We start from the raw sequence: 15,472 nt of genomic DNA, 5'->3' as shown, positions 1-15,472 counted from the left end.
CCTTGTGACTTACACCCCTGTAATCTAGGGAGCCCCATCCGCGTCACTTCCTCGAAAGTCTTTCCCGACCACCCCCGATAGAGCCATGCGCACCTGCTCCCTGGCTCCTCGCTCTGGTTTTCTTCCTCCCCAGCAATTAGCTTGGTGGGGTGCCATCTTGCTGGTGTGTTTTCTTGGGTTTGGGCTTGTCTCTCTGCCTAAAATGCCAGACCGTAGGGCCCTGACTTTTTTCTTGCCTCTTCACCTTCCCCGGAAGTCAGCACAGCATCTGACTTAGGTCCGGCCAGTTTGTACAGCTGCGTACAGCACAGAACAGCGCATACAGCCATCAGATGTTTCTTCTTTTGTTTCCCCGCAGTCTTTCCACATTTCGACGTGGACCTCAAAATCGCCACTCCTGACAGTCGGCTGCCTTCCTCCGCTTTTCCCTAGAGTAGGGCAGGAGAGCCGTTTGCAGGTTTGGGCCGTTAGATCCAACTTAGCCGTGAGCATCGCTGTCCGTGTCGTGTTTGGCTCTCAGATGGTTTCTTTGAGGTAGACTTTTCAGGCCAAGGTGTGGAGTCAAGGGTATGATCATTCGAAGGCACTTCCCATTGTTATCAGATTGCTGTTTAGAAAAATGATCCTCAGTGCTATGTGCAAGTTTCCCCACAGCCCTGCATGCACCACCAGCTTTTAACATTTTTACTTATTTTGGCTACTTTAGTGGAGAGGGCATGGCCCTTCTGTGTCTTAGGTTGCTTGAATTAGTAAAGATGAGCATTTTCCTGCCTGTGTGCTAGTTCCATTTCATGTCTCCCGAAGGAAGGAAGTCCCCAGGGCACCTTGGTCCTCCCTTTCACTTGTTATGGTTCCGCTTGAACCCACTTCATGAGAACAGGACGAGGGCCCCAGGGGGCTGGTGCAGGGCCCACACAGCCCAGCTCTGCTGGGTGCAGAAGTGGCTCCGCCAGTCAGCCAGCAAGACTCTCCGAGAGTCCCCCACACCGTCAGCATGGGGCAGTGGGGAGAGACCAAACTCCTGCTTTGTCTTTTTTTTTTAATGTCTGTGAATATCTTTCTCAAAATGGTAGTATTTTTGAATTAAGAAAGGCATGCAGAGTTATTCAGTGGGACATTGGGGCAGGAAGGGGTTGCCCATTACTCGTGGGACTGAGCACACTCTCTTGGGGGAGTTCTGTGCAGCCGGCAGAAGGTGCACCCGGCCAGCACCTGCTGACAGACAGAGCCATCTCTGAGATGCCGCATGAGTCCCCCGTGGCTGCCGTGGCCAATCACCACGCGCTCGGACTCAGGGCAGCACACATCCATCGTCTTGTACGTCTGTGGCTCAGAAATGCAAACTCTGTCTCACTGGCCCAAATCAAAGTGTTCCTAGGCCGCTTAGATTCTGGAGGCTCTGGGAAGGAACCTGTTGTGGCCCTCCTCCTCCTTCAAAGCCAGCACTGTGGGATCTCCAGATCTCTCTCTGACCCCCAACTTCACGGCCTGGCTTCCGTCATCCCATCTGATTGTCCTGCTTCTGGGGCCCTAATGGTTAAGGAAGCAGGGTTCTACATGGCCAACCGTGCGATTCAAATCTCAGGCCTGGTGGCTTGAGAAACACAGCAGGCACTTGTGTGTGCTCCAGATCCTGACAGGATGGAGAAATGAAGGAGAAGGAATTGCCGTGGTCACATCCTGTGGGGGGTACTCTCCCTGCCTCCGGCAGTGCATGAGCCCTTGGGCAATTTTTAAAAAATCTTTAAAATACCCTCCTGATGAGATCGGGTATAATCCAGCGGGATAATCCAGGAAATCCCTTCGCCTCAGGATCCTTGGTCATATCCACAAAGTCCCTCCTGCCAAGTGAGGTAGCATTCTCAGGTTTCAGGGATTAGGAAGGGTGTGTGCATTTCTGGAGAGGAGAACATTGTTCTGCCTCCCATACGCTAAAGGGAAATGAGCAAGATTCAGAGCAGTGTGTGGGTCTCCATTTGTTTAGCAAAAAGATGGGCGATATGGGGAGGGAGGAGACTATATATGTATGTGCTCGTAAGGCCTTATTCTACTCCAGAACGCTGCAAAGGACAAGGGAGGGAGAAGAGGGGTAGGAGACTGGCTTGTCATGGTGTATCTTTTTGATTATTTAAATTTCTTGCCACATGCATATGTCACCTATGTTAAAAATAGTTTTTAAAAGTAACACATAGTCATTGTAGAAGTTCAGATGTTCCAGAAGCAAAGACAATATACTCACCCAACCCGCACGCCAAAATTGCTCCCTTTTTTTCTCCCCAAGGATAACTCCATGAAGAGTTTGGCCACATCCTTACCGATGAAGTCAACAAAAGGCATATGTATTTCTTGCATGTAGATGGGGTTCTGTACACTATGCCAAACTATGGTTTTTTTTTTTTTTCTTGCTGTATGACTAACACCTTTCCACAGCCATACCTGCCAATGTAACAGCCCTGGAATCCCCCATAGCCCGGGTGCACATCATCTGACTCCCCAGATGCCCACTGGTGGCCAGTGAGCTTGTCTGCTGCTTTTCAGAGCACCCCCAGCCCTGTAAAGTCTGTCTTTTTTAGGGTGAGATTTACATAACGTAAAAAGAACCGGTTAAACGGGGCCAGCTCAGTGGCAGTTAGCGTGTCCACCACGTTGCGCAGCATCAGCCCTGTCTAGCTGCCCAACGTCCCCATTACTCTGTACATTATTTACATTGGGGCATGTGCTCATCAGAGAGAGAATGAGAAATCGTCCTCCAGGAGAAGGCCAACACTGCAATCCCTTTTCCTCCATTCTCCTGTCAGGATTTTGGGCACGCATGCACATGCGCCTGGCATGTTTGTCACACCACCAGGTCTGGGACTTGAACTGCGCGGTCAGCCATGTGGGATCCTTAACCTGCATGCCACCCTACAGGCCCACCCTGTAGCTGTTAAGCAGCCACTTCCCGTAATTTCTATTCCTCCAGCTCCTAGCAGCCCCAAGTCTTCTTTCTGTCTCTCTGGATTGGCTGTTCTGGAAATTTCTCTTCAATGGAGTTAGGCACTGTGACGTTTAGTGTCTGACCAAGTATTTCCCTCACATAGTGTTTCAGGGCATTCCTTGCTAGGGCTGAACCACATTCCATTGTGTGGACAGACTTGTCGCCAGTGTCCGTCCTTCCACGGGGGGACATTTGGCTGTTGCCACCTCGTGACAGTCATCAACAGTGCTGCTGGGAGCATTGGGGTTCAGCATCTGAGTGCTCGTTTTCAGTTCTTCTGGATGTATACCCAGGATGTTTGTCTGTGAGCTTTATATGATTTTGAGACACTGTTAAAACTAATTTGTAAGCAAGGCCAGCAGGTGGTGTGGTTAGGCATTGTACTCCCACATGGCTGACCACAGTTTGAGTCCTGGACCCGGCGACTTGAAACTCACACCAGGCACATGTGTGTGCATGCCCCAAATCCCAAGAAGTGAATGGAGGAGAAAGTATTGCAGCCTGCAACCTGGCCATCCCCCCTGCGTGGGTGGGGGTGATTTCTCGCTCCCTCTCTGTCTCTGGCAAGTGCACATGCCCTATAGCATAAATACCTCTAAAAAAAATGTGTAAGCAAGTTAGACTAATTCACAAGAAAGAATTGCAATGTACTTTCTATGGCAGAGGACAGCACAGTGACACATTCAGACAAATGTTTTCTTATTTTCCAGATCCAGGGACGACTGGAAAATGGCAACCTGGGATGAAAAGGTAAATTAATTCTGGTGGACTAGTAGCATCAAAGAACTTCCCAGGCCTGAGAAGCTAATCCTGTTTGGTGTTTCAAACAGGATCGAGAGAAAACACCTAAAACACCTCTTCAGGGTATTTCCACCCTACCCAAGTGCGGAAAGTCACAAAGGTGGAAAATTATACTTCAGAAAATCTTAAGGCAGCCTGATAATCTAGTGATACTGAGCAGATTCAGCTTGCATTTTAATAATCATGTGCCCCGAGGCCAGCGGACAGCATAGTGGTTAAGGTGCTGAACTTTTACATGACCGACCATGGTTTGAGTCCTGGACCCGGTGGCTTGAAAATCATGTGCATGCATACCCAAAATCCCAAGGGGGAAATGCAAGAAAAGGGATTGCAGCATAGCCAACCCCCCCTGGGGGGGTGAATTCTTACTTTCCTTCCCTATCTCTCTGTCTCCCCACCTCTTAGGTGACTGCACATACCTATGTCAAAAACTTAAAAAAAAAAAAAAAAAAAAAAAAAAAGTGCCTCTAGGCCAGGGCCTTCACCTTCTGAGCCTCAGTTTCCTTATCTGGAAATGTTAAAAATCATTTACCACCCCTGCCCCTGAAGGTTTGTGCGGATTTAACGGAACAGTGGTCTCAGAATGCTAGGCAGATATCGAGCCCCTTCGAGGCTTTTCCCAACCTCCCATTTCACAGGTGGTGAAATAGCGATTGGTTAAGCCACTTGCTGGGATCTTGACCTGGCCTGACTGCAAAGCAAATGCCTTGCCTCTTGTGCCATGTGGCCATCCTCAGTATGACTAACAGACGCTGTCGTTGATATCTGGGTGCAGGTTTGCTGGGTTTTGCAGGATATCAGTTGTGAAAGGGAGGGGCAAAGGAGAGAGGAAGCGCCAACCTCCATTTCAGCCTTTCACTTAGACCTCCTGGGGGCTGGCCACATCAGGGCCACGCCAGGCTCAAGGGCCTCTAGGGCAGTGCTGGAAACTTGGGGTAGCAGCTGGGGTGAGTGGGTGGAGTCCAGGAGAGAGAGCGACCTTGCATCTCATCACCTTGGTGACCCGGAAATGGAGAGTTAGCCAACCCAGGCATCCGCACTGTCAGTAAGAAAGCTAGCGGCGAGGAACATCAAATGGGAGCAATCCCTGCTTTTCATTCACTTATGTTTCCTTCTCTTTTTTTTTTTTTTTAAGAGAGATTTTTTGCCATAAGGCGCTCGCTGGAAGGACAGAGAGAGATATAAAGCGAAAAATGCTCCCCCAGGGAGGATGGCCATGCCACGATCCTTTCTCCATTCTCTCGGGATCTTGGGGATGCACGCACCGGGTCCGAGACTCAAACCACAGTCGATTACGTGGGAGTTCAGCAACGTTACCATTACCCCAACTGCTGGCCCCACATTTGTGGTTCCTCATTAAGTGAGGTAACCCGGCCCAGCTTAGGTGGCACAGTCCATAGCTCAGAACTGCAGTGCTGGAAGCCACGTGGCTGACCATGGGTTCGGATCCCCAAGTCAGTCTGCAGACATGGAGTGTTCAAGGTCCTGAGGGCTGTGGAAAGGGATCATGGTGTGATGAGATGTTCTTGAAGGTGCCTCTCCCTCCTCCTCTCTCCATGCACATGCTAGCATTAGATAAAAAAAAGGCAAACCAAAACATGCAGAAATGCTTGCTGCTGCTTAGACTGAATCCAGCTCACGTCTCCATATCACATGGAACTGGGCAACCCACACAGCAGTTCTGGGGGGAAAAATAGTGTATATCAAGAATCATGAAATGGGGGCCAGCAGGTGGCATGGTGGGTAAGGTGCTGGATGGAGTCCCACATCGCTGACTGCAGTTCAAGTCTTTGACCCGGCAGCTTAAAACTTACGCTGGGCACGTGTGGGTGCATGCCCAAAGTCCCAAGAGGATCATAGAGAAGGGACTGCATCATGACCCTCACCCCAGGGGTGATTTCTCACTTTCCCCTCTCTGTTTCTCTCTGGCCTATAGAAAAAAAGGTTAAAAAAAAAAAAAAAAAAACATGAAATGTTCTTATTCGAGCCTGGTCATCTCACTGCAGGAAAGAAAATAACTCATAAAAAGGCAAAAGCACGATTGACTGCCCCACGTTTCTTAGCACGTTGGACAGCGCTGGCTATAGACGCACCGACGTTTTATGTGCGCTGGAAAATCACGTGCTGCCCTTCGCCGTGACAGCATGTGACTCCATTGTAAGGCACATCCAGACTTCAGAGATTTTAAAATGCAAAAAAGCACTGTCTTGGAATTGGCAGTAATGGTGCCAAAATGAGAAATTATCTAAAAATGTAGTGGTAAGACCATTTGGCTCCTTGGTAAGGTGTTTGGTCATTTAAAAGGGCATAAGTCCGAGGCATATAACTAGTAGGAAACGGCCCGCAACCTTAGGCTCTAATCCATAAAACTCTGAAATCCAAATCCAGATTCTGGTCCCAGGCATTGCAGGTAAGGGATACTCAGTTTGCGATGAGAGATCTGGATCCAGCTGGAGGAGGTGTCCGAGTACACCTGCGTGATCTGAATGAAGCTGGGAGGTGCAGGGACAAGTTGCAGGGCTGGAGGGGGTCCTGTCGAAGGCCTGTACCAGGATACCAGAACAGCCAGGGAAGCAGAGGCCAGAATACAGAACCAAGAACACACCTTGGGGAACTCCCAGGGGTGGGAGCTGTTTGTCTTCCGCAGAGGCTGGCCCAGGACAGCCCTGACCTCTGAAGGCAAACAAGCCTCTTACTGGTTCAAAGCACACCATTCTTTTAACGATTCACCCTTACAGGGTTCCTTGTGTTTTGTAAAAAATGTTTTAACGGGATGGTTTATAGAGCCTCTAATCAGCCAGCTCTCCTGGTTTTTGAGAGGAAAACAACTGAGCTATAGAAGCTGGTGGGCTGTTTCAGCCAGGTGCACGCCTGGTCTGCAGTAGGGACACCACGGCTGGGCACCCCTGTCCTCCCCAGAGTCTCTGAGCCTCAGTTTTCCTCTTCTGTGTAAGAGGGACAGTAACACCAGCTATGGAGTCGTGCTGAGGATTAAGCACTGAGCAGCAGAGCAGCAGCGTGCTAGCCCGATGCTGAGAAGGCGGGGGTTGCTGACTGTTGAGGATGAGCTGGGTCTCCAGCCTGTCAGCTGACCTCATTCCCCAGCTTAGGTGGTGGCACGTCCCCAGCCCCATCTGAGCCAAAAAAAAAAACATGAAATGTTCTTATTCGAGCCTGGTCATCTCACTGCAGGAAAGAAAATAACTCATAAAAAGGCAAAAGCACGATTGACTGCCCCACGTTTCTTAGCACGTTGGACAGCGCTGGCTATAGACGCACCGACGTTTTATGTGCGCTGGAAAATCACGTGCTGCCCTTCGCCGTGACAGCATGTGACTCCATTGTAAGGCACATCCAGACTTCAGAGATTTTAAAATGCAAAAAAGCACTGTCTTGGAATTGGCAGTAATGGTGCCAAAATGAGAAATTATCTAAAAATGTAGTGGTAAGACCATTTGGCTCCTTGGTAAGGTGTTTGGTCATTTAAAAGGGCATAAGTCCGAGGCATATAACTAGTAGGAAACGGCCCGCAACCTTAGGCTCTAATCCATAAAACTCTGAAATCCAAATCCAGATTCTGGTCCCAGGCATTGCAGGTAAGGGATACTCAGTTTGCGATGAGAGATCTGGATCCAGCTGGAGGAGGTGTCCGAGTACACCTGCGTGATCTGAATGAAGCTGGGAGGTGCAGGGACAAGTTGCAGGGCTGGAGGGGGTCCTGTCGAAGGCCTGTACCAGGATACCAGAACAGCCAGGGAAGCAGAGGCCAGAATACAGAACCAAGAACACACCTTGGGGAACTCCCAGGGGTGGGAGCTGTTTGTCTTCCGCAGAGGCTGGCCCAGGACAGCCCTGACCTCTGAAGGCAAACAAGCCTCTTACTGGTTCAAAGCACACCATTCTTTTAACGATTCACCCTTACAGGGTTCCTTGTGTTTTGTAAAAAATGTTTTAACGGGATGGTTTATAGAGCCTCTAATCAGCCAGCTCTCCTGGTTTTTGAGAGGAAAACAACTGAGCTATAGAAGCTGGTGGGCTGTTTCAGCCAGGTGCACGCCTGGTCTGCAGTAGGGACACCACGGCTGGGCACCCCTGTCCTCCCCAGAGTCTCTGAGCCTCAGTTTTCCTCTTCTGTGTAAGAGGGACAGTAACACCAGCTATGGAGTCGTGCTGAGGATTAAGCACTGAGCAGCAGAGCAGCAGCGTGCTAGCCCGATGCTGAGAAGGCGGGGGTTGCTGACTGTTGAGGATGAGCTGGGTCTCCAGCCTGTCAGCTGACCTCATTCCCCAGCTTAGGTGGTGGCACGTCCCCAGCCCCATCTGAGCCCTTTGGCTAGATCCTCAGAGGGCACCTGGAAGCTCCAGGTACAGGTGTTTCACTTCCCAACACCCAGGCCACACCTATACGGACCCGCTGAATAAGAATTGCCGCAACAGTGTTTTGTAAAGCAAGTTGATTCCAATGTGCAGGCAGGATCCAGAGCCACCAGCCCCCTGGGCTCAGGCCTGGCCGCAGCGCGGCAGGGAAGGGGATGCCTGAGTGCTGTTTTCTTTGTCATTGTTATGGACAAAGTATTGCTATGATGTTGGTCCAGGTGACATAGTTGCACTGGTGACAGCAACTTAATTTCTAGATGGGTGACTATTTTTCTTCATACACTTTTGTAAAACAAACAGCACGACTTATGCTCTGAGGTCACAGACTTTAGAAGGGACTCTGCCTCTTAGATTGTCACATCCTCCCTCTCCCCGGGAAGTAGGCAGGATATGTGTCCTGTGCCCGTGTCTTTCAAACGCAGCCCATTGCTGTCCCGAAATCCTTTAATAGGATGCAGTCAGCCTGCCCTTTGTTGTCATTGCTGTTTGTGTTATTCATGGTCGAGGTGTGTGCTTGCACACAAGACGGAGGGAGGGGACCCTCGTCCTGCTGCAGTCGCCCTTCTCCAGCCCTCTGGCTCCTGAGGATCTTGGGCACGTGTGCACTAGACTGGCACGTTTCAGGTCCCCGTCGGCCATGTGGCTTCCAGCACTGCAGCTCCGTACACTACCAACTGCACTACCGAAGCAGGGCCACGGCCAGCCTTCTAAGAAATGAAATAGGGGCCAGTGCAGTGGCTTGGCGGTTAAAGGAGGCAGTTCCCAGGTGGCTGGCTGTGTGCTGTCAAATCCCAGCCCGGGCAGCTTGAGTAGCTTACCTGGTGCCTGTGCCTGTGTGCCCAAAATCCCAGCAGGAGCCGTGGAGGAGGGATTGTGGCGTGATCACGCCGCACCGAGGGGCACTTTCTCCCTCTCCCTCTGTCTCTCTTTGGTGAGCTCACATGCCCTCTCAAAAGATTAAAAAAAAAAAAAGAAAGAAATGAAATAGAGTAAAATGAAAACACGAGGTCTCACCCAGAGTAACTTCAGTGTTGGTTTTAGACTGTGTAAGTCAGAGTGCAGTAAGAGGCAGGGTATGAAGTGTATGCGTTCTTACTGAAAAGCACCACGCCAGGCACCCAGCCACGGGGTCTCCGCAGCTGTCAGGTGCAGGACTGGGTGGTGTGCACAAGGGTCTGGCAGGAGGAGGGGGCACTGTGCTGGGCAGCCTGGCTGGAGCCCTAGCTCTCCTTCTCACTGACCGTGTAACCTGGGCAGGTCACTTGGCGTCTCTGTCCCCAGCTGCTTCATGTGTAAACGGAGATAGCTCCTGCCCACCTCACGGGGCTGGTGCAGTGCATCATAAAGGGCCATGCACAGAGCTCGGGGAAATAGAGGTGCCCTGGGGTGGTCACCAAGGCTGCACTTCCACAGTCATCTCCCACATGGTCTCCGCCCAGCCTCACCATCAGCTTGCCAGGTTGGCAGCCCCGTCTGTCGGGTCAGAGGTCAGGAAAAGGAGAGTGAGGTGGGGAGCGTGGCTCGGCGGGGACCTGGGCCACCAGATGGGCTCTGCAGCCCATTAGATCCGCCCGAGCTGGTCAGCCATCCCCACGGTGGTGGTTTTTATGAACCTCAAACTTCCTCCCCACCCTAGAGGAGGAAAAGCCTCTACACTTATTTAAAGACTTCCCTGATTTTAAAAATAGGCATTCCTCAGAACACAAACCCCCGGGGACAGGGGGAGGGGCTAGGGCAGGTGAGCTGGCTGCTGGGCGTGCTGCCTGCCTCAGAGGAGACATTCGCTTGAAGGTTTCATTTGCCATCCAGGTATTCAGTGGGTGCCACCTGTGCCAGGCATGGAGGTCATGGCGTGGGCAGGAGCCTGACCTGTGGGTCAGATAGGGGTTAGTCAGCCTGCCTGAGCTGGGACGCTTGAGGGGACTTGGCAGAGGGAATGAAGACAGGTGATTACGTGAGAGGGGGCTACACATTCCAGGCTGAGGAAGGCATGCGTGCAGGCCTCATGCTTGGAGAGATCTGCTGGTACAGAAGGCTCCACCGTGACCTGGTAGCCAGAGTGGAGAAGGGAGAGGTGAGGCCAGATAGGCAGGCAGGGGCTGCAGCATGCAGACGAGTGTGAGCCTGGGAAAGGCCTTCAAGCTTTTTGCTTTTTTTTTTTTTTAAGAATTTTTCTTTCTTTCTTTCTTTCTTTCTTTCTTTCTTTCTTTCTTTCTTTCTTTCTTTCTTTCTTTCTTTCTTTCATTTGACCAGAGTAGGACAGAGTGAGAGTGAGAGAGAGGTGGGGGGAGTGAGAAAGGAAGCTGCCAGGTCTGGGGCTCAACCCACAGTTGGCCATGTGGGAGTCCAGCGCCCTTAACCACCATGCCATTTGCTGGCCCCCTTTGAGCTTATTTTTAAGAACAGTGGAAAACCAAAGAAGAGTTTAAACTAAGGGAGTGTGTCAGGGATCCCCACAGCCACTCCACGTTCAGTGACTTGCCAGGAGGACTCAGCACTCAGCTGTGCTATTATAATAGCCAAGACTTAACTGCAGCAAAAGTCTACAAATGCAAATCAATAAAGGGAAGAGGCACGTGGGGCAAGCCCAGAAAGAACCAGGCGTGAGCTTCCAGAGCCCTCTGCCTTTGGAGCCCTCTGCCTCACGCAGCACACCCTCGATTCCTCCTTCCCCCAAGTCACCACAACACACCTGAGGTACTGCCGGTCAGGGAGGTTCATTTGAGACTCAGCATCCAAGGTTTTTATTGGGAGCTGATCCCATGGACCCACTCTGCCTGGACCATACGAAAGTTCCAGATCCCTGAAGGAGAGCGGTGTCGGCATAAGTCATACTGTTGACGCAAACAGCCTGGGCTCTGTGAGCTGTTCTTACCAGGGGATGGTGGGATCCCACGCAAGGTCCATGTTCCCGGACACCCGCCGAGGGTCAGCAGGCTCCCATGGCCTGGTGGTTGGGGCAGCTGGATCCCACATGACCGGCTGCCTGGTTTGAATCCTGACTTGGTGGCTTGAAAAATACCAGTGTGCGTGCATGCATGCCCAAAATCCCAAAAAGAGGGAGACGCGGAGGAGAAGGGATTGCAGAGTGACCGTGTCCCACGGGGGTGCTTCCTCCTCTCCCTCTCACCAGTGTACATACCTCCTGGCAAATTGGAGAAACAGAAAGGAAGTTACTTAAGCCTGGTCTCCTCCTTTGCCCCCATGATGTGCCCGGCATGTCAGAGAGTCAAATACTTTTTTTTAAACTTTAATTAATTTTAGAGAGGTTTTTGCCTTAGGGTGCATGTGCTTGCCAGAGAGAGAGAGAGACAGTGAGAGGGAAAGTGAGAAATCACCACGACCCACAGAATGGCCAGGCCGCAGTCCCTTCTCCATTTTCCTCCCGGGATCTTGGGTACACACCCATGCGCACCCGGCTTGATCCTCAAGCTACTGAGTTCAGAACTTGAACCACGTTGTGTGGGAGCCTGGTGACATAACCACTACGCCATCTGCTGGCCCCGAGAGTCAAATACCTTTTCTTTTTAAGAATTACTTTATTTAACTTTATTTATTTTGTTTATTTTTTGTTTTAATTTGACCAGAGAGAGACAGAATGAGAGAGAGAGAGAGAAAGAGAGAAAGCAAGACTCCAGGGCCAGGACTCAAACCACTGTTGGCCATGTGGGAGTCCAGCACCCCTAACCACCATGCCTCCTGCTGACTCCGAGTCAAAATACTTTTTTAAAAGATGAAAGAAACTGCCTTAAAAGGGCATACCTGTGAGCTTTCTGACAAATGGCAGGTAGAAGTGCCCATTCCCCTGTGTCTCTGACACTGTAACACGTGACACAGTGGGCTTTGGGCAAGTGGCCTCTCTCGCCTCATGCCTCAGTTTCCCTGTCTGCAGAATGAAGAGACAGCTCCTTCCCACGCTGTTTGCTTTTAAGGCAAGCACGCGTCAAGTAAGAGCAAGCAGGGGCAGCCTGGAAGGCTTGTGCCGAAGGAGCAGCATTGGCTGGGGTTGGCTGCAGAAATGGCTTTGAGCCAGCGGCTTTGTGTCCTGGGACACACCAGCCTGCTTCCTCTTTGGGATCTGGGGCAGACACATGGCCCACGGAGATAAAGGGGGAGAGAACCTGCGGGCTGCTTTATCCAAGGCCGACTGGAGCATGCACCCTCTGTGTTAGTCTCCTGGGTTAAAACATCACCATGAACAACGGGGGCAGCCAGAAACAACAGGGAATATCCTAGCGCAGTTCTGGAGTCCAGGAATCCGGAACCGAACTGGGCAGGGCTGGTTCCTCCTGGAGGCCCCGAGGGAGAATCTCTTCTATTTCTCCCCTCCTGCTTCTTTGGCAATCCCTGGTTTGTCACTCCCCTCCGCCTCCACCTTTACATGACTTTGCCCTCTGTATCCTTTCCCCCTCCTCCTCTGCTGTTCCTTCTTTTTTTAAACTACACTTTGCAGCAGGCCCTCTTTTCCTTTTATGCCAGTGGGCACATGTGTTTGCCAGAGAGAAAGACAAAGAAAAGCGCATCCCGGTGGACACGAGCCACAATCCCTTCTCCTCCATTTTTCGATCCCATCAGGATTTGGGGTACGTGTTGTCTGGTGTGATTTTTTAAGCCATCAGGGCCAGGACTTGAACTGCAGTCAGCCATGTGGGAACCAGCTCCTTCTACATAGCACTCACCCACTGTGCTATCGGGTCCGCACCCTTTCTTCTTCCTATAAGCAGTCATTGGATTAGGGGGACTCTAAATCCAGGATGATTGTATCTCAATATCGCTAACTAATTACATCCATAAAGACCCCTATTCTAAATCAGGTCGCACTCTGAGATTTCAAATGGATATGGGTCTGGGGAGCCAAGCTCAAACCACTGTACCCTCTCACCAGGTGAGTCTGGCTGTCGACTGCCTGGCTTTCTCTCAGCTCCATATTTTGGAATTTAGTCTCCAAGTCATACAGCCCGGGGGAGATCCCGGTTCTGCCATTTCCCGATAGTGGGTGACTTTGGATGAGTCTCCTCCCTCACCAAGACCCTAAATAGTGGCCTTGATTTTATAGGCTTATTAGGAGTTAAGATGAATTAGTGCAGGGGACCATCAGGTGGCGTGATAGTTAAGGGCACTGGACTCCTACATGGCCAATGTAGTTCGAATCCCAGACTTGGTGGCTTGCTTTCTCACTTTCTCTCTCTCTCTCTCCCTCCCTCTCACTCTCTCGCTCTGTCTCTCTTTGGTCAAATTTAAATACCTAAAGTTAAATAAAATAATTTTTAAAAATTAGTGCAGGAAGGAAGATAGCAGAGAGCTAATAAAATATAATCAATAATAAAGTAAGCAGACCAGCCCTGTAGTACAGCAGTTAAGGGAGCCAGATCCCACATGGCCAGTTGTCGTTCGAATCTCAGCCACATCAGCCTAAACACACCAGGCGCATGTGCATGCAGGTCCCAGCTCCTGGTGGATGGAGAAATGGGAAAAGGATTGCAGCATGACTACGCCCCACTGTGAGTGCTTTCTCTCTTGCTCTCTCTGGCAAGTACATGTGCTGTCTGGCAATTAAATAAATAAAGTAAATAATAAAGTGAGCCATCCAGTAGTGGGAGTCTCTGCTGTCAGGTGTTTTGTTGGAGTTTTAGAGTAAGGGTCATCGTTAATAAGCAAATACGGTTCTCAAAAATAGCTCCAGAAGAGGACAGAGAAATAGAGACTGCAGGAACATCAGGCCTTGGGAATTGGAAGTTGAATTTCTTAAAAAGTTCTTTTTTCTGCAACTGTCAGATGACCATGAAATGGGGACTTTCCCCCTCCCATGGGTGGCAGCTTCAGAGCCTATAAAAACAGGCAGTCACAAAAACATTTTCTCCTTCACTCCTACGTCTGTTTTTCTTGCTTTCCCCCTCACTCCCAAGTAGTAATTTTTCTATGTGACCCTCGGTGTGTAAAAGAGAAATAAGTGATATACCGGCCTTGGAGGGGCAGCTCCTATGATCACTGTTGTTCACTTGTTTATTGAGCCACACCCCTGCCCCCCGCCCTGTGACTAGGAGGGAAGAGTCTGCCTCCCAGGGCTCACAGCCAGTGCCAGACACACCATACGGTTATGTCACTGTCACAGTGCTCGTTAGTCTTGGCCTGTGTGCAGAGAAAGAAAGGACCCTCTCCCAGCCGGGGGCAGCATGTGTAATGGAAGGACTCCTTGGAGAGGTGAAATAGAGCCATCAGGCCTGGAGAGAAGTAGGGTGAGATAGGCAGGGATATTCTGACAGCAGTGAGGACAGGCCGTGGGGAGTCCCGGAAGCAGAGGAGAGTGTGGAGTGCTCTAGATACACAAGGAGTTCAGTGTAGCTGGAGTGTGGTGGAGGGAAGAGATGAGGCTAGGGAGGAGACAGGGCCTGGGAAAACTGAGAAAGCTTTTTACTCGGTTTTATTATTGATTTTATTTATGATCAAGAGCATGTGTGTGCACGAGAGGGGGGCGGAGTGCACCCTCAGCAGGTCTTGTCATGCTGCACTCCTCCTTCCTCAACCCTCCAGCTCAGCAGGCACGCAAACACGCCTGATATCCTGGGCTCTGAACCTGGGGTCAGCCGTGTGTCTTCCAGCATGCAGTTCAGTTGGCTGCACCCTGTGCCAGGCTGGACCCAAGAAAGCTTTGACTGTATCCTGAGGCAGTGGTGGTGTTGCAGGAGGTGGAGCGCAGCAACACGGCCAGGACGGCGCAGGAGAGGGGGACCCTGGCCACCTTTACTCCCTGGAGAAAGGGGCAGGGCAGGTCCAGGCAAGAGGTGATGACCGTAGCAAAGGCAAGTGAGACGGCCCGGAGACAGCGGAGTGTGAGTGATGCTTAGGCAGCAAGGTTGATGAAGCTTCAGGGGAGAGAAGTGAGGATGATCTTCCGCTCTTGGCTTGGGCAGCAGGGTATGGGTGACACCATGCCCTAGGGGGATGTGGAGGGAGGCCCATATTTCTGGAGAAAAGATAAGAAACGAGGTCCTTTTGGTTCACAGCAGGTTCATGACCTGGTAGGATCTGAGACATCAGGCTGGTGACTTCTACTTGAATTTGTTAGTGTTGATGACACAGGTGTGAGCCAGCCTGTGGCATGCTAGTTAAAGCAGCTGGTTCCCACATGACCGCTTGCACAGTTCAAGTCCTGGACCCAGTAACTTGTGAACCATGCTAGCTTTCTGTGTGTGTGTGTGTGTGTGCCCCAAAACAGGGATAAGTGGAGAAGGGATTGTGGCCTGACTATTCCCCCTGGGGGGTGATTTCTCGCTTTCTGTCTCTATGTCTCTCTCTGTCTGTCTGGCGAGCGCACGC

At 50.9% G+C, this 15,472-nt stretch overlaps 1 protein-coding gene across 6 annotated transcripts in view; it reads left to right on the top strand.

Moving 5' to 3' along the window:
- HVCN1 (hydrogen voltage gated channel 1) overlaps nt 1-15,472 on the top strand; it is a 32,477-nt gene that overhangs the window by 2,716 nt on the left and 14,289 nt on the right. For all 6 annotated transcript variants that reach the window (XM_027772209.1, XM_027772211.1, XM_006149326.3 and 3 more), the window contains one exon: nt 3,688-3,727. In XM_027772209.1, coding sequence (XP_027628010.1) covers nt 3,707-3,727 — 21 coding nt within the window. In that variant the 5' untranslated portion in view covers nt 3,688-3,706. The remainder of the gene's footprint in view (nt 1-3,687; nt 3,728-15,472) is intronic.

This window comes from Tupaia chinensis, unplaced genomic scaffold, assembly GCF_000334495.1.
Source record: "Tupaia chinensis unplaced genomic scaffold, TupChi_1.0 Scaffold000258_1, whole genome shotgun sequence".
Taxonomy (NCBI): domain Eukaryota; kingdom Metazoa; phylum Chordata; class Mammalia; order Scandentia; family Tupaiidae; genus Tupaia; species Tupaia belangeri.
The sequence above is the reverse complement of the archived record's forward strand: the minus strand, read 5'-3'. Positions and strand labels throughout refer to the sequence as shown.